The 21,073-nt window shown below is 43.4% G+C and overlaps 1 protein-coding gene across 1 annotated transcript in view; it reads left to right on the plus strand.

Annotated features, from left to right (window-relative positions):
* kaznb (kazrin, periplakin interacting protein b) overlaps window positions 1–20,005 on the plus strand; it is a gene marked incomplete at its 5' end in the record, with an annotated part of 214,520 nt that extends 194,515 nt beyond the window's left edge. The window contains 6 exons of the mRNA XM_079509380.1: window positions 10,106–10,306; window positions 14,364–14,500; window positions 15,682–15,852; window positions 17,422–17,605; window positions 17,871–18,004; window positions 19,227–20,005. Coding sequence (XP_079365506.1) covers window positions 10,106–10,306; window positions 14,364–14,500; window positions 15,682–15,852; window positions 17,422–17,605; window positions 17,871–18,004; window positions 19,227–19,397 — 998 coding nt within the window. The 3' untranslated portion in view covers window positions 19,398–20,005. The remainder of the gene's footprint in view (window positions 1–10,105; window positions 10,307–14,363; window positions 14,501–15,681; window positions 15,853–17,421; window positions 17,606–17,870; window positions 18,005–19,226) is intronic.
* Window positions 20,006–21,073: the final 1,068 nt, after the last annotated feature.

A 21,073-nucleotide genomic window follows, 5' to 3' on the forward strand; every position in this document is an offset into this window, starting at 1 on the left:
AAATGGCAGCTTCCGTTACTCAGCTCATGGGGGCTATAGTCCCAGACTCTATAGCATTCGGAGATTGTGGAATAGTTGTCTGGTAACGCGAGACTACACCGTTTCCTCACTCTCTCCCCTCGGTTTCCTGTCGGTCTCCAAAAATATCTTAAAAAACGAACTGCAATATACTATGCAAACTGTTGCTTACGTTTATATAATTTGAAAATGTTTCAGCATGGATCAATGGAACCAACGTATAGTATACTTTAAGTTCCTATTTATTGGCATCAACGGATTTACATTTTTTCAAGGTTTTAAGGAAATAACATTTATTTTTTAACATAAAGGGGGGGGGGGGGGGGGTGACCACTTCCAATACCCTCACCAGGTAGATAGAATCACTAGTACACAGTCATCTTTGTGAGAAGCCTTCCAGGGAATGCTGCAGGTGCTTTGATGTCACGCTGTGCTAGTTTAGGAGTATCTACCTTGCAGTGATTCTGCAGAAAAACTGTCTCTGCACAGTAGAGTCATTACTTTTTATCCCCCTCAAGCCCCCCCTCCCCCTTACACACACACACACTTACTCCCCCCGCATCCCCCTGTCCTCAGCAGACGTCCCATTACTGCTGTGCGCCAGCACCGGCAGGCCAGACCCCACGAGGGAAGAACCGAGCGGAGCAGTGTGGGAAAATACCGCAGGAGTTGTCAGGAGCGTTGCAAAGGAAACAAAAATACCTCAATCCGTTGCTCTATTTCCAGATTATTGTGGGAACTGACAATCAAATAGTAATCCAAGGATTGTGGGATTTTATTTTGACACGTTCAGATTCCATAGTAATGCTTTCATTTGCGAAAGAAAGAACCCCCCTCCCCCTCTTCTGTCAATCTACTTTACGGCACATCTAATGTAAAAAGAAAAGTAAAGCCCATAATGCAGGATCAATGTACTTACGTATATGGCTGGGGCTTTGTGCAATATAATAGGAGAGCATCCCATCTCTTGAGAGCGACCGGCAGGATTGAGGTTGTCACAGTCGTAGCTTAGACAATAGCTGTCGGCATATTTGTTTCATATAGCAGCTGAAGTAGACTGACCAGATCAACCTTTCACTCTGATGTAGGGAGATTTACCGAAAGTATATCGAAACCGATATTTAGAACCAATTATTTTTTTTTTACCAATTACTTATTTTGCTTATTTAGGTTAATCGAATAATCGAGAAGCAGCTGGGTTCATTTTGATCAATATTTTTATATCTTACAATAGGCTATATAGCCTATTGTCGAATCAACACGGAAAATTCTAATATATTTTGCACAATCGACTAAAGTCATTAGTCTGATTAAAGATGGAGTGGCGTGATTTTCTTTTCTAGTTTTTCATGTGTTTATGAGGTGACGGTACTTCATTAGACCCCTTTGTGTGGTTGTTATGTGCAATGATGTCTTCCCTTTGTATTTAGGGTTTCTTCCTGGAGGCTGAAACCTGGACAGTCAAACGAATATGTTTTTTGTCTTGAGACTTTGTTGTGCAATGGTGGCACACTTTTCTTTTTTAATGGCATTCATTAATTATTGTAATCGAGGCAAAGGAATTCAAATAATCGTGATATTGATTTGAATTAAGTCTTGTCGCCATGCCCTACTCTGAAGCTTTGACGTACAACGGTGTCCGTGTGTCTGACACATTGTGAGCTTGTAGATCAGCTGTTTTTGACACCGTCGTTTTCTCTGTTAAGCGTCTACAATACCAGAGTATGTAAATTGTTATGTTAAATAGTCCTTTGAGGTCAATAATGGCTGAAACGTGTACTTCTCAGGCACCAAGCAATGGTGAGGCTTAGTTAGGAGATGGGGAAAGTAAATTCATGCACATATTTAAGATAGATTTATTTAATGGTCACGGTTCGCTTTATCATTTGCCATTGCCTTATTCCTAATGCGGCTAATCCGCTGCAAGTCAAACTGTGGGGACACAACTTGTTGAATTTATAATGCTTTAATATTGAAGACAGATGTGAATTATTCATTGTTATGTATTTTGAATCTACAGTATACCACTGTCCAATGAGACACGCATTCATATGATATGGTGTAGTGCTCCTGCACTACAGCTTCACACTGTTAAGATACCGCTATATCTGTAAGGGGACCATTACAGTAAGTAAAGGGTGTGTGTGTGTGTGTGTGTGTGTGTGTGTGTGTGTGTGTGTGTGTGTGTGTGTGTGTGTGTGTGTGTGTGTGTGTGTGTGTGTGTGTGTGTGTGTGTGTGTGTGTGTGTGTGTGTGTGTGTGTGTGTGTGTGTGTGTGTGAGTGTGTGAGTGTGTGTGTGAGTGTGTGTGTGTGTGAGTGAGTGAGTGAGTGAGTGAGTGAGTGAGAGAGAGAGAGAGTGAGAGAGTGAGAGACGTCCTGACGACCCACAAGGACCAAGAAGGAGGACAGTCATACTCGGATACGAGTGACCGCCGATGATGATGGTGTGTCTGTCTGTGTGTGTGCATTGCCTTAGGCAAATATAATGTATAGCTGAACCGCTGCACTGAACTGAACAGTGAGACAAAAGATGAGGAAATTACTTAAAGTGATTTTTATTTTATTTTAAATAAATGGTAAATGGTGCATTTATATAGCGCCTTTATCCAAGGCGCTTTACATAGATTGTGCATTACATTCACCCAATAACTATCTGATATAGCAATCAATCGCTGTGTGTTGGTTCAGCAACAGGGGTCTGTCTCCCTGTCTCTCCAGCTCTTTCGTAAACAGAAAATACAATTTTCAGGGATACCAATTTTATCCAGTCAGGAAAGAGAACTCATACATGTGATGACAGGATAAACAAGTGCATTTGAAAGCGATCAAACAAAAACAATGAGCAGACAAAATTGGAACTGGAAACACTTATCTGAAGCTGATCATTATGTGATCTTTCTCTCTGATAAATTAGAACTCTCAATCTGGAAATATATAGGCTAGTTCTCTAGCCTATGCGTGCGTGCGTGCGTGCGTGCGTGCGTGCGTGCGTGCGTGCGTGCGTGCGTGTCCTGGCTTGTGGCAGCCTTGAAATAATCAGTAACAGTGATGCGATGGTGATGGTCTGGTCCTGGCTAGCAGCGCTGCAGTAGTGTGAGGTTGGGTTGAGAAGATGATTGAATGGACCGCTACAGAGTGTGGAGAAGAGAGTGGTGTTGTGTTCTCTGTTCCTGTGTGATGACAGTAATGGCTCGCAAAGATCTGTGCACACAGAGAAAATAATGTTTCTCAAATAGTTCTTTAAAAGGCGATATGGTTCCTAAAACTATAACTGTCACCGACTAAAAAAACATTTTATTTAGTGAATGGCTCTTCATGTTTCTCATATAGGTTCTAGAGAACCTCTTTTGTCTAAGACCATTTTTTGATAGTTCTATGAGGCATCTTTAAACACTTAGGGCCCTATTATGCGTGTCTTAAGTACCAGGTCTTATGACTTAACTTAAGACCTGGAGGCGTGGTCAATGCTGTTTGGCCACTCAGAATAGCCAAATGGCATTGATCACGCCTCCAGGTCTTAAGTTAAGTAATAAGACCTGGTACTTAAGACATGCATAATAGGGCCCTTAGACCCTTGCATCCCAATTTTGGGCTTGTTTTCATAAGCGAACATTTGGTGAAAACACCAAAGATCTGCTATTTTTGGCAAAGAGATTTGGACGGAGTAAAGGAGTGGACCAAGTATAGACCCCTGGGCGACACCGCCGCACCGCCGAATCATTAAAAGAAGAGATTTCTGGTCTGAAAGGTTCTCTATAGCATCACTCTGAAGAACCAGTTTCAGTTCCAGTTGGCACTTTTATTTTTCTGCGTGTGCAAAGCCAGCAGAGGGAGGCTGGATAATGACACTGCTGTGTAGCATTGCATGGCTTTACAGATGGCATGTGTAACAGCATATTGTCTTGAGATATTGTATAGTAGCGTATGATTTGTTCTTCAAATATATTGTGTTCCAGTTTCCAATTCGTTTTTTTCTCTCCATTCCACTTCCACTTCCACTTTCACATGTCTATCCCATAGAGCTATAATATGTCTAGAGAACGGATTGAGGAGCGATAGCCCCGCCCCCCGCTATTCACCTTGCTCAGTGGCGCCGTTTTGAAGCCACGGCGAAACGACAAAGTCTTCCGTATAGCACCCTTCAAGCGTTGATATGATTGGTTGGCTCCTATCATAGTACCCCTCGCGCTGTTCTTGTGGTATACCTCTACGTCACGTCCTACGCCACGATTCATTCATAAATGTAACCTGGGCCTGCAGTACCACTACTTGACCAGTAGGCAAGAATGGCTTCAACATTGCCCAGCCATTCTGCAGGCTTGGTCTATCGTCCTCTGTGAGTTCTCTCTCCTGATTGGATCAAATTGGTATCCTGACCTGAAATTGTATTTTCTGGAGCAAGAGAGCTGTAGAGGCCAGAGGGAGACCTCTGTTACTGAATTAACAGCCTTGCAATAAGCTATTTAACACTTTTAAACAAAATGTCTTACTCGGTACACTCACTTAACAGTTTTTCAGGATGGCTAAAACACTGAACCCCATTCTCTAAAACAAATGTATAGCGGTCTAAACCCATTTGTCAAATTAACTCACTCTTTTGCAATTCTCATTAATTTCTGTAAAACTCTTCTCATTGTTCACACAACAACTCAAAATTGTTCACAATTGTTTCTAATGATGTGATCAAACCAGATGGGCAGATTACGGTGAAAGATCCTTTATAATATATTATTACCAAGATAGCCAACCAGACGCATCACCACTAGTACAAAATGGTCCACATTTCCGGTCTCCTAAGTAGGTGCGATCAGACCTCACAAACGTCCAATGCTCATTATGGTTTCAGGTTGCTGACACAGACAGTTCTCAGACAAAGATAATTCCCTCCTGATTTGTCAGACAGTTCTCAGACAAAGATAATTCCCTCCTGATTTGTCCTGATTTTAATGTAAAAATGTTCTGAACATAATTATGTGGCTCCAGTATTTACTTCAGTGACCAGAATCTGTGTTCATATTTTATTGAAATTAACCGACTCACAGCCTACTTCTGGTCTCCTAAAGCAGGGGTTCTCAACCTTTTTGGCCGGGGACCCCCGGAAATGCTTTGGCAATGTCTCGGGACCCCCGCCCCGCCCGACCCCCAATATAAATTGACTGCTACAATAACCTTAACCCATTTTGGGCGGGAACCCCTTTTGGTGTTTTAAGCATTATGTTATAATTTAGCTATTGAAAAATAGCAGATCTACAAGCTCATAGCGCGCCACCGAGTGGCGCGCTACGAGCTTGTAGGTCTGCTATTTTTGAAAAATCATGAAAAAGAAAAAAAAAGAACTTTTTTGAGAACCCCGGTCCTTAAGGGCCGAGCACCTACATACATCACACAGACACAGGACGTTGAAAACGTTCGGCAGTCTTGTTTTCTATTGTTTTGTCTTTGCTACAGTATTACAGAACAGTACAGGTTCAGAGGGGTTGAATGGATGGCAAACATGTGAGAAGCTGAGGGGGAATTTTCATGAGGTGTGTGGAGACTTGTCAAGGCTGGATCCAGCACACCACAGAGTTTTCCCCTCATTCATGGCAAGGGACAGATGAGATATTGCATGTGATGTGGACAAAGTCCCATGGGTGGCTGGAACCAGCACAGAGAAAATACATGACAGTGAGGGGGAATTAGTCATTGTCTCCACCAGGCCGAAGGCATGGTGAGAGTATGTTTTGCACTCTGTCCGTGCGTGTGTCCGTCCGTCCGTCCGTCCGTCCGTCCTTCCTTCCGTCCGTCCGTTACCAGCTAATCTCCGCCACCGTTGGCCCGATCCATGCCAAACTTTGCACACACACTCCCTGGATGCCAACGACGAACCTCTGCCCCAAATATTCTTCAACGGCCTGTTATAGCGCCACCATGAGGCCGATTTAGGCAAAACACATTTCTGTAGATTACTCGTACACATTTTATCCATACATCACACAATTCGGTATACACTATCTCCATAGTCATGTGATCAACACGGATCTGCACCATTTCCCATCTTCCATCCTGATTGGCTAAGATTGGCTTCCGTTTCGAACAAAATCACAAATCACAAACACAAATCACAAACACAGTGTGCAATTTCTGTGAAAGTAATACACGCACATTTCCACTAGGCCGAGGACGACATGCCACTCATTATTTTCCAAATCAGCCTCACGGTGGCGCTATAACAGGCCAATTCCTGTTTTTAGCTATCGACTGCATCGATCTGTATACAACTTATGTATGCGCACTCCCTAGAGGCCATGGAAAAACATTGTCCCTGCATCCCTCCACATCTGCCGGTTATAATCTTACGCAAATCGGTACACATGATCTCTGTACAGTCATGTGATCAAGACGAGTCTGTTGGATTTCTCAGATTCTACACTGATTGGCTAACATTGCCTTCCAAGGTTTTCAGGAGTGGCCTGTTTCGTTCAAAATGCTGCACATGTCCTGCTCACCCAGAATTCTATCCTCAGAGATGCTATCTGGCTCTGCATTTCCTCAACACAATGAAGAAAAAACAAACAAACAAAAAAACATGTTTATATTACTCCTAAACATTTTGCCAAACATCACACACAGTCCTATCCTCCTGGTGGAGATCTGTGCCCAGAAGGGCACTTTTTCTAGTTGTCTACTGTTAATGTGATTTTCGGTTCAAGTTTTCTGTGTTCTTTATTTTTATGCAAGAGCTGAATATATATAACATTCACTACTGTATATTACTACTTACAATATATTCATTGTTAATTGTGATAACTATACTTTTTGAATTGCAAACATTTGCAGAAAAGGGGGGGAAAGACCATTCTGTAACTGTTTTATATTAACTGGCTGTGTATGATCTGAAAGATAACATGGTTTTGAGGTGATTGCTTGATTTTGACAGAAGACTGTAGCTTGAAGATATTTGGTTTTGTGTTGAGAAAATGGCTGAAGGTTTCAAGAAATGTGTCGTGGTAATTTCGAAGAGCTGTAATATCCCTGTAGGCTGTTTCACACACTGAAATGCCCACAGAATAAAGACTTTGCCTCGCCTTGTATTCAACCAGACCCGGAGGCCGACTGAGAGCCTTGTATTCAACCAGACCCGGAGGCCGACTGAGAGCCTAAAAGTGGAGGGCCATTATTCTGTTTCAGCTGAAAGTGTTTACGTGTGTGTGGGATGGTAATGATAGGACATTGGATCGATGGGAAGGGAGGGAAGGTGTATTTGAGGGAATTACTGATTGCTTCTCTAAATTACTCTCCATTCTCGCTGCATCTGAAGGATGACATACTCTTTTGTCGCTGCTGTAGTGACTTGACTACCAAATATGAAAGATAACAGTTGAAAACAGCAACCGAAAACTTGGAATATGCACCCGGCAAAATATGTGCTACTACAATACTGAATAGAATAAAATGACATACTAAAAGTGGAATGCGCCTCAAGTTGTCTCCTTCTGTGCAGCAATAGCTGCTCACGATGAAGAATAAATCACAGCAAAGTTAATCCAAAGAGCCTATTTAGTATTTACAGATCTGAAGATGACCGTAAGGTAAAGCACTCAAAGCAGTGTTAGAATGCATACTTCCATTCCTCTCTGCCCCTAGAGCGTGATCAAAGGCAAGCAGCTATACGGCTGCCTGCGACACATACAGTATAAGGAAAGCCTATAGGTAAACGGAGGAATAAGAGGATTTGGGTGGCAAGGCGGCAGTGAAAGATTGCTCTCTCTCTCAGGGAGACAAACTCCTTTTGCGACGTGCGATGCAGAGCTGCCCAACGTGTCTCCGCAGTCCTGAGTTGACAGAGAGCGATGGACTGTCCCTTCCACTCTTATCGGTACCGCTGCAGCCCTGTGCTGTCTGGCTAGGCTGCAGTCCTTGGGAGGCCCACTCTCTCACGCACATGCACGCGCACACGCACGCACACACAAACACGCACGCACGCACGCACTGTGCATAGACACATGCAAATGCACGCAGACTCATGCACATAGATTTGTGCATAACTTTGCATGCAAGCATGCATTCTAATTTTTATTTGCATACATAGTTTCACTTGCAAGCATAGACAGGCATGCGGACACAAACGCATAGGCTACATACGCACACCTCCAGTGAGCTAAATTCTCTTCTCCTCTAAGCTAAACATGAAAGGGTTGTAAAACTATGATGCGCAATCAATTAATTAAACCTCAAATAAAAAATGGAAAGGAAACTAAAACTGACATAAATAAACACTAATTAAAAACACAAGGTTCTAAATAACCCAGCTGTGAATTTGGTACCAGGGACTGCAGATAGTATAGTATAGGTTGCATGTCTTTTGTCCATGGTCATCCCAAAAAACTGTGCATTCTTCTGTAACCGACCACGATAGACCTATACATTTCTACACAGCCACACTATAAACCATGATGACAGATTGTTTCTCTGTTGCCATTGTAATACCTCCTTTACTGGCCTAAAATACAATCTGTGAATATATATATGTGAATACGTGGCGTGCGTTAGTCAACTATGTCTGTCCACGTCACCGTTCTCAGAGTTTCTGCGTGCCGTTCCTATAGTTCCCTGCTGCTGTTTTTCAGGCTGTTCCCCCGAGGGTTAGGAGGCTCTCACTCAGACTTTAGAGATGGAGAGCGAGCGGCTCAGGATCATGACTCAAGACTGTGTCGCCCATATGTATTTGAGTCTTATCAAGCTGCTTTTCTCTCGCTTGCCCTGTAGCTCTGTCAGTTTCAGTCTTGTCTGTCATTCTTCGTTTGTCCGTGCCTCTCGAACACCCGCGGCTACAGCCACTCTGTGTGCATTGTGTGTGTGTGTGTGTGTGTGTGTGTGTGTGTGTGTGTGTGTGTGTGTGTGTGTGTGTGTGTGTGTGTGTGTGTGTGTGTGTGTGTGTGTTGTGTGTGTGTGTGTGTGTGTGTGTGTCTGTGCGTGCATTTGTGTCTTGCAGAAGAAATTGGGTGTACGTTTAGTCTAATTGTTGTCATTATGTTTCATAATCACACCCTTCCTCTCTGTTCCGTCTCGCTGTATTAACATGACAAGCTTCCAGCATCTTCTCTCTGCTGCTTTTTGACCTTCCTCTTTTTCGCCTCTCTTTCTTCCTCTTTCTGTTGGTTTCTTTCCATCCGAACATTCCCTTTCCTCTGATTTCATAGGCTTCCTCAACCCCTCCTTACTTACACCCTTCCTTCACTTCCCCATTCCTCTTTGGCAGTTCCTCCATTCCTCTGTCTCTCTCACTCTCTCCCCCAGGCTAGGTCTCACTTTTAAAATATGTTTTTAATCTCAATGTGACTTCCTGGTTAAATAAGGGTTTTCTCTCTCAAAATATTGTTGCTGTTGGGCAAAAACCTCCTATCTTCATATTTCAACTTGTTTTTTCTCAGTATATTAATGACCTACTTCTTCATACAAGAGTGTCGCACAAAAGTAGTGAAAATAGCAGACCTACAAGCTCAGAGCTTGTATTCAGCACGCAGCAAAGGTCTGCGGGATCGGGACTCGATTACCAGCCTAGGTGCCTGGACCGCTCGGCTGGCCCAGGCCAGAACCATACATTTTGAACGAAGGCAGACAGCGATGTGTCTTTGGCCACTGACCATGTTGTTTCCGTGCTGTGCAAGTTGTGTGAGAGAGAGAGAGAGAGAGAGAGAGAGAGAGAGAGAGAGAGAGAGAGAGAGAGAGAGAGAGAGAGAGAGAGAGAGAGAGAGAGAGAGAGAGAGAGAGAGAGAGAGAGAGAGAGAGAGAGAGAGAGAGAGAGAGAGAGAGAGAGAGAGAGAGAGAGAGAGAGAGAGAGAGAGAGAGAGAGAGAGAGAGAGAGAGAGAGAGAGAGAGAGAGAGAGAGAGAGAACGCAGAGGTGAAGTCAGTGATATCACGTATCACGGCCAGAATGCACAGGCATGAACGGCACTTCCACATACGTCACAGTGTATGACTTGGCCACCTGAACCCGCGCTTGTTTTATTGACACAACAAGCGCATATTGCCATGGCATTAAGAGCATATCATACAACGAGAATACATGTCATAACAAAATGTCTCTCTCTCTCTGCTCCTCAGTGCTGCTGCGTGAGGAGGTGGCCCAGCTCCAGGAGGAGGTGCACCTGCTCAGGCAGATGAAGGACATGTTGAGTAAGGACCTGGAGGAGAGCCAGGGAGGAGGAGGAGGCTGCTCCACCAACCTGCTCTCTGCCACCGAGCTGCGTGTCCACCTGAGCGACAAGGAGCAGGAGCTGGACAGAGCCAAGGAGGCCCTACAAGGTTAGGGTCATCCACCCCCCCCCATAGACTCTGAGAGTGTGCGCTGGTTTCTAACTGTCAATAATTAGCTTGGAACTAGCCTGGCATGGCCAGACTAATATCACTGTGTATAGATATTAGTCTGGAACTTCGGTGTGGAAGATTTATTTCCATGGGTGGTTAAAACACTTTGACTGCTAAACCCGAGTTGCTCAAGTTAATTGATTGTAGAACACTTTCCCTGCGATTTGCGAGTTGCCCCGAGTTATGTTTTCATTGTTTAATCCACGCTTTTAATCAGTTTTAAGTTACACGGGCAATCCACCGGACAAAATGAGATATGAGACGTGTTTTGATGATGTCACCGCAAAAAGGTCTGTCGCTCCGGCGTGCAAAGGGAAATTGAGTCCCTATTCATTACAATGGAGGGGGGGGAACGGTGCTGAGCGCTTCCTGCTCCGTTCTGTTGTTGTGGTCGGCACTTTGGAATATCTTTCAACACTGCAACAAGCGATTACACCGTTTTAACCTATTTAACCTGAGATCAGATTCTAAAAATGTCTTCTAAATCCAGTTTTCTGAAAAAGCTATGTTTCTATGTCAGTGGTTCTTCGATTTTTCAAAAATAGCAGATCTACAAGCTCATAGCGCGCCACTCGGTGGCGCGCTATGAGCTTGTAGATCTGCTATTTTTCAATAGCTAAAGCATAACATAATGCTAACACCAAAAGGGGTTCCCGCCCAAAATGAGCAAAACAAGCAACTCAGCGGTCGGTGCAGTGGCTGTTCAAAGGTAACTTTAAACTTAGGCAGTCTAGCCTAAAAGACGTCCGTAAATGGTCCGCAGTTAACCTGTTAGTGTTAAGACAAACACATTCCAACGTCACAGCAAAAAAATAAGTCTCACTTTGAATAGTGGGCTCTGATTGGTCACCCACAACTCTGGGGTGAGCGAAATGTAATTATAACTGAGGACTTATAATTACACCAATCAAACCCAGGGCATTTTTTTTCCTGTGGTAGTTTCCAGGCTAGCTTGGGACCCCGGACCAAACGTCTGCTCTATACTGTGTGTAATGTGTCCTGAGACAATTCGTTGTGATTTGGCATTATAAAGAATTGAATTGAATTGAATTGAATTGAATTGAATTGAATTGAATTGAATTGCATTGCATTGCATTGCATTCCATTGAACCTGCTATTTTTGGTGTAGGACACGACACCCAACCAAGTATAAATCAGTCATCAGGGTGACTCAAGAAGTGAAATATTGGCCTCTGAGTGGAGTTTTCCTCCTGAGGGAAGCAAGACAGCCAGTTCAATCAGAAAGATGTAGCAGCGTGTGTGGACCTGTAAAAGATGTTGGACTTTATCTCTGTCCAGCCGATAGAATCTTAATCTGTCTGGTGTTTCCCAGAAATGACGTAAAATGGACACATATCGGTCTGGTCTGTGTAGATGTACTGTTTCCCAGAAATGACGTAAAATGGACACATATCGGTCTGGTCTGTGTAGATGTACTGTGTGTGTGTGTGTGTGTGTGTGTGTGTGTGTGTGTGTGTGTGTGTGTGTGTGTGTGTGTGTGTGTGTGTGTGTGTGTGTGTGTGTGTGTGTGTGTGTGTGTGTGTGTGTGTGTGTGTGTGTGTGTGTGTGTGTGTGTGTGTGTGTGTGTGTGTGTGTGTGTGTGTGTGTGTGTGTGTGTGTGTGTGTGTGTGTGTGTGTGTGTGTGTGTGTGTGTGTGACAGAGAGGGATCAGCCGCCAGTCTGTGTAGATGTACTGTGTGTGTGTGTGTGTGTGTGTGTGTGTGTGTGTGTGTGTGTGTGTGTGTGACAGAGAGGGATCAGCCGCCAGTCTGTGTAGATGTACTGTGTGTGTGTGTGTGACAGAGGGGGATCAGCCGCCAGTCCGTGTAGATCAGGGGTGGGCAACTGGCGGCCCGTGGGCCACATGCGGCCCCCACCTTCACTTAATGCGGCCCGCAGGTTAATATCAGAATACTGATATACTGTAGTATTGATTTCAGCTGTTGCAATTCCAAACATGCAAACATGACCTGCTTTAATTATACTTAATGACTAGTATTAAATGACTAGTACTTAACGACTAGTATTAGTAGTATTGTCTTTTTGTGTACAATTTGTATTTAGTTCATAAAGTTATCATAACTAAAACTAAATCCATTTGAAAATCAATAAAAAGGTTACTTTTCAGGTTTCTGAATAAAAAAAAAAGCAAAAAATAATTCAGTATTTCTATTCAAATATAGCAAAAATAGCTGATCTACAAGCTCAAAACGCGTCGCAGCGCGACGCGTTTTGAGCTTGTAGATCGGCTATTTTTGCTACGACAGTAATATGCAATGCGGCCCTCTGGAGTGAGTGTGGAAATATAGTGGCCCTCTCCATCGTCAAAGTTGCCCACCTCTGGTGTAGATGTACTGTGTGTGTGACAGAGGGGGATCAGCCGCCAGTCGCCATTCAGTCTCTCAAATGAGTTGCGTCATGCTCCATGTGCTGCCAAGTAACCTGGAGGTTTATTGTCATTTCATCTGAGACCCATAAAGGATGACATTGGAGGATTTTCCTCGCCGATGTGTGGTATGTCTATTGTCTGCTGTTAAAGTGGTCTGGCAGTGTGTGGCGGTTACAGTGGTTGTTTTGCCAAGAATAGTAATACCGGTACATTATATTTCCCTCAAAGTATTTTGTGGAGTATAAAGTTTCAGAAAATTTACAAATACATAATTTGCACGCACGCACGCACGCACGCACGCACGCACACGCACACGCACACGCACACACACAGAGAGAGAGAGAGGGCCCTATCTTACACGGTGCCTTGATTCTTTTACTATTTTGAAAACATTTTAAATAATGAAAATAGCCGATCTATACAGGCTATTTTCACTATTTAAAAAAAATGTTTTCAAAGTAGTGCAAATTGCCAAATAAGTTCAGGCATAAGGGGGTAAGGCGCCGCACAAGATGGCCGCCCACAGTCCCCGTCACTGTGAGAGAGCTACGGCTGGGCTAGATACTGTGCTTCTACTGTCAAGGCTCGGTGTTGTGCAACAACCTGTTGAAAAACAGGTTTTGGATGTTGACGGAGGTGGCTGGTGGCATAACGTCTCCATGAAGAATGCATAATGAGTGACACATATGTTTGTCCTCATGAAAAGTACAGGTTCCTTGAGAATTCAACACACACACTATTATTTTCACTTGTGACATCTCATTGCATCATTTCTGCTGTATCTTTCTCTCGCTCTCTCTCTTTTTGTGTGCGACTAATGGCTAAAATGTGTTCTGCATGCCAATCGACACAAAACAGACCTGGGTGTGATTAGGGGAAAACTCACCAAGACCTACTGTAATAGTACTATACTACTGTACTTAAGTAAATTATAGTCTGCACTTTTCTTGAGTGTTTTTTGATACTTCTGACTAGAATACAAATTCAAGGGAAAAATTACATTATGAATGAACTACGTAAGCCCTTTTTCAAATGTGAAAATAGCCAATCTACAAACACATTGTGATGAGTGTTGTGAGCTTGTAGATCTGATATTTTAACAATTTTCTTCTTCTTCTTCTTCTTCTTCTTCATTTGGGGGGGGGGGGGGGGGGGGGGTCTATTTTTATACAGTAATATACAGCTGATACTTTGTAATTTGTAATTTGCATACTTAAGTAATTTATTTAAAAAAGCATGTAGGCTACTATTTTTAAAAGCAAGTATAGAGCAACTTCCACTTGAGTCACAATTGACAAGAGGTATCTACACTTTCACCACAGTGGGTTGAGTACATTGTCCACCACAGTGCATAGCTTAATGCCACTCAATGACAATTAACCTTCAGAGGTGATGAGTTACATCATTCAATCTGGGCTGAAAAACAATCATCCACAACTGCTAGCTGCGTTGATAGAACACATAGTGCCACCCTGTGGCCATCAGTTGTAACTACTGTAATTTTTAGTCAAAGGCCCCGTTGAAGCCCAATATCTTTCTTTATTGTTCTGAATGCTTAGACCTAGACTTAGACTTAGACTTAATGACTTTACTCTTGTGTTGCAGCTATGAAAGCAGACCGCAAGCGGCTAAAAGTGGAGAAGTCGGACTTAGTGAGTCAGATGCAGCAGCTGTACACGACACTGGAGAGCAGAGAAGAGCAGCTGCGAGACTTCATACGTAACTACGACCAGCACCGAAAGGTAACAATCATTTGCTTTCAGTTACGATTATTTACCAAACTTTACCGGTTTGTTGTGAAATCTTTCTCTTCAGCACAAATCTATTCAATTAGCTTATTTTGATTTGGCAGAGGGAAGCCTGTATTTGACTCACGCAATAACTCGCTGGGTACTGAAACCTTGGTGTTTTAACTAAGCATTATGTTATACTTTAGCTATTGAAAAATAGCAGATCTACAAGCTCATAGCGCGCCACCGAGTGGCGCGCTACGAGCTTGTAGGTCTGCTATTTTCGGAAAATCGTGAAAATGCGGCACAAATCTTTGAATATATATTCTTTCAGAAGACTTTTTTTTAATTTCGACGTCAGGCCTAAATGGGTTAATGGCGATACACCAAAATTAAATCTGATCCTACCGTTATATCTGTACTTGGAAGCATTAAAAACACAGGTTGCATCATTCCAGTCCAGTTCCAGGGTTTTATTTGCTTGCTTCCATGCAGCGTAAAGTTGTGCGTTTTCCTCAAGTAGGCGTGTCAATCAAGGTTGTTTCTTACACTTGATTTATCTTCTTTTGGCTGTGTATGATAGTTTTCTTTAAAATACGATAATGTTAATTTTCACAATACAAAATGCCTAATAAAATAAAAACAACCGTACTTGGACTGATTTTTTTTGTCTTTTTCTACCTTTATTAATAGTATACAGATACAGTAGATTGACAGGAAATGGGGAGAAAGAGACAGGGAGTGACACGCAGAATCGGTTGTCGGGATCGGGATTTGAACCCGCGACACGCTGTCAGGCTAGGTGCCCGGACCGCTACGCCAGCGGCCCGGGCTTGGACTCCTTTTTTCCCTCTAGACTTTCACTCTAGACACATTTCTTTTCTAGCTCTACAAGTTCACGACGTTGTGAGCTTGTAGATTGGCAGTTTTGGGCTAAAGCTCCCCAGAATATGGCTGCTATGGGGTTCAAGTGGTTACGACTCCAGGGCGATAATTTAACATTTCCCATCTGGCACCGCTGAGCCTGTTGCTCCTCACGATAAAAGGAAAGACAGCTCGTAATCCAGAGTGGCTCCTCCGAGCCTAATTTGTTGAATCTTAATTCCGCGAAGCACCACATGCACTGACCCCCTTGTCAATACCAATGAGCGTTAATAATGATGTGAGTGCGTGCGTGCGGGCATCTCTTTCAGGAGAGCGAGGACGCGGTGAAAGCGCTGGCCAAGGAGAAGGATATGCTGGAGAGGGAGAAGTGGGACCTGAGGAGGCAGACGAAAGAAGCCACGGAGCAGGCCAACATCCTCCGCTCTCACATGGACATGAAGGAGAACCGCATCAAAGAGCTGGAGGCTGAGCTCACCATGGTACGTCATCACATCATGCAGTTACCCACAGTCACACGTATAGCTTCTGCAAGACCTATGTTATGTTTCTATGTCAGTGGTTCTCAAACTATTTCATGTCAAGGACCCCAAAAATTATATGTAATTGGCCGCCGACCTCCGTCTGAAAATATGTTGTTCCAGTGACCCCCCCCCCCCCCCCCCCCCCAGAAGCTCTGAAAGAATATATATCCAAAGTTTTGCGCCACATTTTCAAGATTTTTCAATAATAGCAGTTCTCCAAGCTCGTAGCGCGGCCCTCGGTGCCATGAGCTTATGAGCTTGTAGATCACGCCATTTTATAATTTTTAAATAATACAATTTCTCAACAGTAGCGCCTTTAAAAATTCATTTTACACCTGCACTAAATGCAAAGCACAATCCACAGAGCAGTTCTTCACTGCTCAGGTTTCCTGCTCAGGGATATTTCTGGTCCCCCAGTGGCATTCCGACGTACCGCCATTCCATGACTACGTGGCTTCCGCATGCGGTTAGGTTTGAACAATAGAGACACCCCAGAGACAACAATCTCAGCCAGGACCCTGATCAGGTCAACCCAGAAACAAGACTGGCTAGAGATTTATAGGAAATAGGGTAAGTGCACTGTGCTATGCATGTGTTTACTGGCAAACCATCCAACCCGGTCCTACATTACAGTGAAAGTAATAACGTGGCAATAATGCCAATCTGAGTCGAGCTTACAACCTCGGTTTGTCCAGGTAGATAATAAGGTCTGAAAAGACCACTAAAAAAGGAGAAATGTCATGGCATACAGGTGTGAAAGGCCCTCAAAGGTCACATCCGATCTTCCTTATCTGAGCTTTCTCTTTGCATGACACACCAGTTCTCCCCAGACAGGGTTTTGTTGAGTGAAACAGGCACATTTCAGGCCGGGTTAGTAATGCGGCGAGTCGGAATGGCGATATGTCGTAATAGCGGACTTCGGAATACCTCCTGTGCAAGAACTGAGAGCAAAGTATATTACCCTATTACCTCACGCAGGGGTTTTCACACTTTTTGTGCCCCCAACCGAGACCCGGAAAATAAATCCCCGTTCATTTTCCTCATAGACTTTTCAGAAAGTATTTATTTAAAGACGTTTACGCCGCGGACAAAGGCAACTCTTGTCGTGACAAATCATGACGCTAAACACAATGTTTTGGGCCAAACAAAGAATTAGAAAGTAGAAAAACAACACTTTTTTCATTGTTTTTCTTCTTTGTAATTATTTGTTTGGTCCAAAATATTGTGTTTGTTGTCATGATTTGTCACGACTCGAGTTGGCTTCGTACGACGCTTACAAGGTCTTTAAATAAATACTTTTTTAAATGTCTATGGGTAAAAAATGCATTGGGATTCATTTCCTGGGCCTGGCGTCGTCATGAAAGGGGCGGGACTGGGCCTGGCGTCGTCATGAAAGGGGCGGGACTGGGCCTGGCACCGTCATGAAAGGGGCGGGACTGCGACGCTCTATAGGCACAGCAATCTGGAATCACTGACTGACCTTACCAATTCAGTACTAATGTCTTCTTTGCTTTGTATGTTTCCCAGGCAAAGCAGTCTCTGCACACCCTCACCAAGGACGTGCCCAAGCGCCACTCCCTGGCCATGCCCTCGGAAACCGTGATGAACGGCAGCCAGGAGTGGGTGATGCAGGCCGACCACCTACCGCTCACCGCCGCCATCCGCCAGAGTCAGCAGACCCTGTACCACTCCCACACTACAGACAGACAGGGTAGGCAACCTGCAACCCCCCCCTCCACCCCCTCCCTCCCCTCGCAGACACCCCTGTCTCCATCTCGCTTCGCCGTTGCTTTCTTGCTTTTACAGACGCACAACATTAACACACTAACAGAGGGTTTCCCCTAGAGGTTTCTGTTGGCTCACCGTGGGTGTCTTTTCGATGTACGTGTGTGTTTGTGTGTGTGTGTGTGGACGCGTGCGGGTGTGTGTGTGTGTGTGTGTACGTATGTCTGTGTCCATATATGTGCCATCTCCAGCCGTGGTCAGGATCAGCCCCTGCCACTCTCGCCAGCCCTCCATCATATCTGACGCGTCGGCGGCTGACGGCGACCGCTCATCCACCCCCAGCGACATCAACTCCCCTCGCCACCGGACGCACTCCCTCTGCAATGTAAGAGCTGCCTGCCCCCCCCGAACAAGTAATCACACCTCCGCAATTCTCTGTGTGTCCTCCCTCGCACCCCCCCCTCCTTGTCTTCTCTCCCGTCCCGCGTGTCTTCTTGTTGTGTCTGTCTGTCCGTCCGTCCCGTCCGTCCCTCTGTCTGGCCCGTTGTGGGTTGTTAGTCTGCCTGCATGCTGGTGTTTGGCGTGGTCATTTGTTGCTTTTTCGCGATTTAAATTCTGTAAGTTGTACAGTGGGTTGAGTGGAGCCGTTTTCTCCAGTGGTGGAAGAAAAGTACTGAGATTTTGTAAGTAAAGGTAGCCTACCACGTATGTAAAGATATTCCGTTACGTAAGAGAACTGTTAAAGGGGCATTCCACTAATTTTCAACATTTTACTATGTCATTAATATACCTTAAAGCTGTTGTGTGGAAATAATTAAAAAGTTCCCCCATTCTGTGTTTCCTAGAACTGTAAGTATGAAAAAAATCATTAACATGGTGAAATACATCTTGATGACATCATCAAGATGTGTTTCACCATGTTAATGATTTTTTTCAGATCTCCAGTTTTAGGAAACACAGAATGGGGGAACTTTTTAATTATTTCCACACAACAGCTCTAAGGTATATTAATGACATAGTAAAATGTTGAAAATGAGTGGAATGCCCCTTAAAGTAAAAGGCCTGTATTAAAAAATTAGCTTGAGTACAAAAAGACACTGTTCAAACTTCTTTAGAAAATTAATAGCCAATCACAATGCATTGTGAGCTTGTGTGTTGTGAGCTTGTAGATCGGCTATTTTTGAATAAAGTATAGACAAATCCACAGCACTGTAGTTGCCGCTCTGTGGATTTGTGGATACAATAGGGCTTAAGTGGTTAATGTATGTTTTGTAATAACAATTCTAAATCTGCAGTGTAACTTTTTTCAAATAGTTCTAGTGGAGTAAAAGTACAATATTTGCCTCTGAGATGTATAGTAGAAGTATAAAGTATTGAAAAATGGAAATAGCCAAGTGAAGGGTTTGAGGACCCCCTTGAAGAGTTGCTGCAACTCAAGAGAGTATCCTCTAGTCTAGTGAAATTTCAAATAAATAAATAAGATATATATAAGTACTGTACTTGAGTACTTATATGTACTTTCCACCACTGGTTTTCTCCCTAGTTTTCTTCAACTAAAATGAAACATGTCTCTTCCCCGTCCTTGTCACGTTGCCTGCATTATCCAGTCCATGGAGGATTTGGAGGATCAGAAACGTAAGAAGAAGAAGGAGAAGATGACCCTGGGATCCCTGTCGCGGGTGTTTGCTCGGGGAAAACAGCGCAAGTCACTGGACCCTGGTCTGTTTGATGGTACATCCACCCCTGATTATTACATAGAGGAGGATGCTGACTGGTGATGCCGTGCGCGTGTGTGTCTGTGTGTGTGTGTGCGTGTGTGTGTGTGGATATCCAGAGGAAAGTGCGTGTGTGTATGTGTGCGTGTGGGAGAGAGAGAGAGAGAAAAAGACGAGATGAGCGCATGTGTCCCCCAAGCAAAGGCCTGACACAGACTGCTATCGCCAGAAGATGTATATTATTCTCCAAAATGTATGTATGTAATGTAAATTAGATATATATTTATAGATGTACATGTATGCATATGTATATATGTTTACATGCATATAAATATATACATGGGGTTTATGATGATGTGTGGACATGTCTATGCTGTATTATCTTCCGACTGTCTTAAATGTTTTCTTTTTTTTATAACTGGAGACTTGAAGGACTGCTGTGTATATGTAAATAGGAGGTATTGTGCATCTAGTGTTTGTACTTTGCGGTTGCTTTTATCATGCCTTCCCACGTTTCCTCCCTAATACTTGATTTACCCCTCGTCGTACGGCGGTATCGTGCGACAGCCGATGTACAAGGTCACAGCCAGTGTTGCCAGATTTGCAAGAGAAACAAGCGGCCAGGTCTACAAAAACAAGCCCTATATATATAGGCCCAGCCGCATGATCATACACACACACACACTGCAAATTGATTAGCTACAGTATTTGAAATTAGCTGTGTTAAAAAGAAATCTTGAAACAAATGTGAAATATTTTGAATCTTTTTTAAACATTTTAACTACAATATATCTTTCAGATGGAGGTACGAGGTAAAATACATTAACAATTCATATTACATTGGGGGACCTTAAAGGGGAATACCACTCATTTTCAACATTTTACTATGTCATTAATATACCTTAGAGCTGTTGTGTGGAAATAATTAAAAAAAAGTCCCCCCTATTCTGTGTTTCCTAGAACTGGAGGTCTGGGGGAAAAAATCATTAACATGGTGAAGTACATCTTGATGACATCATCAAAATGTTGAAAATGAGTGGAATTCCCCTTTAAATTGACATGAATATGAGTGAGAACCACTGATTTAAACAACATAAGCAACTACACAACCAATCTACAAGTGACTTCACAGAAAAAACAACTTTGCAACGCTGTTCACAACCTTGTAGACCGGCTGTTTTAGGCCAGCGAGACATTCATACGACGAGGTATAGCCTACATCAGGCATCGGTTGTTGCTTATTTCACCCATCTCTAATATTCCCACAATACGGTCACACCACAGGAACCCCATGTCCATTATAGATATTGTAGCTGGCCAAAAGTAAGTAACTTTATAGTAAGGGCATTTTATCAGGTATTTGACCAATCTGGGAACTAAATCGTTACCAAGAAATTTCTTCACCAATGTGTTTCTAAAGGTGTCTAATAACATATACTAAAAGTTTGAAATTCAACTCCTGTGGGAAATTGAGTTATTAGCATAATATGTGACCATTCCCTTAACATATAAGGCAAAAAAGTCCAAATTTCATCATTCTTTAAGTAGCATGTGACATATGAAACTAGGGGGTTTTCATGATTCTGAATCCATTCCAAGCATTAGTTTTGCACAAAAAACACTCCTTGGGCTAAATTAGGCCATATCCACTTGACCAAATGTGCTGACCTCATCATCGTTTGTGAGGCCGTTTTCCTCCCAAGGAGTGTTTTTTGTGCAAAACTAATGCTTGGAATGGA

Source organism: Electrona antarctica, assembly GCF_951216825.1.
Source record: "Electrona antarctica genome assembly, chromosome: 9".
NCBI classification, from domain to species: domain Eukaryota; kingdom Metazoa; phylum Chordata; class Actinopteri; order Myctophiformes; family Myctophidae; genus Electrona; species Electrona antarctica.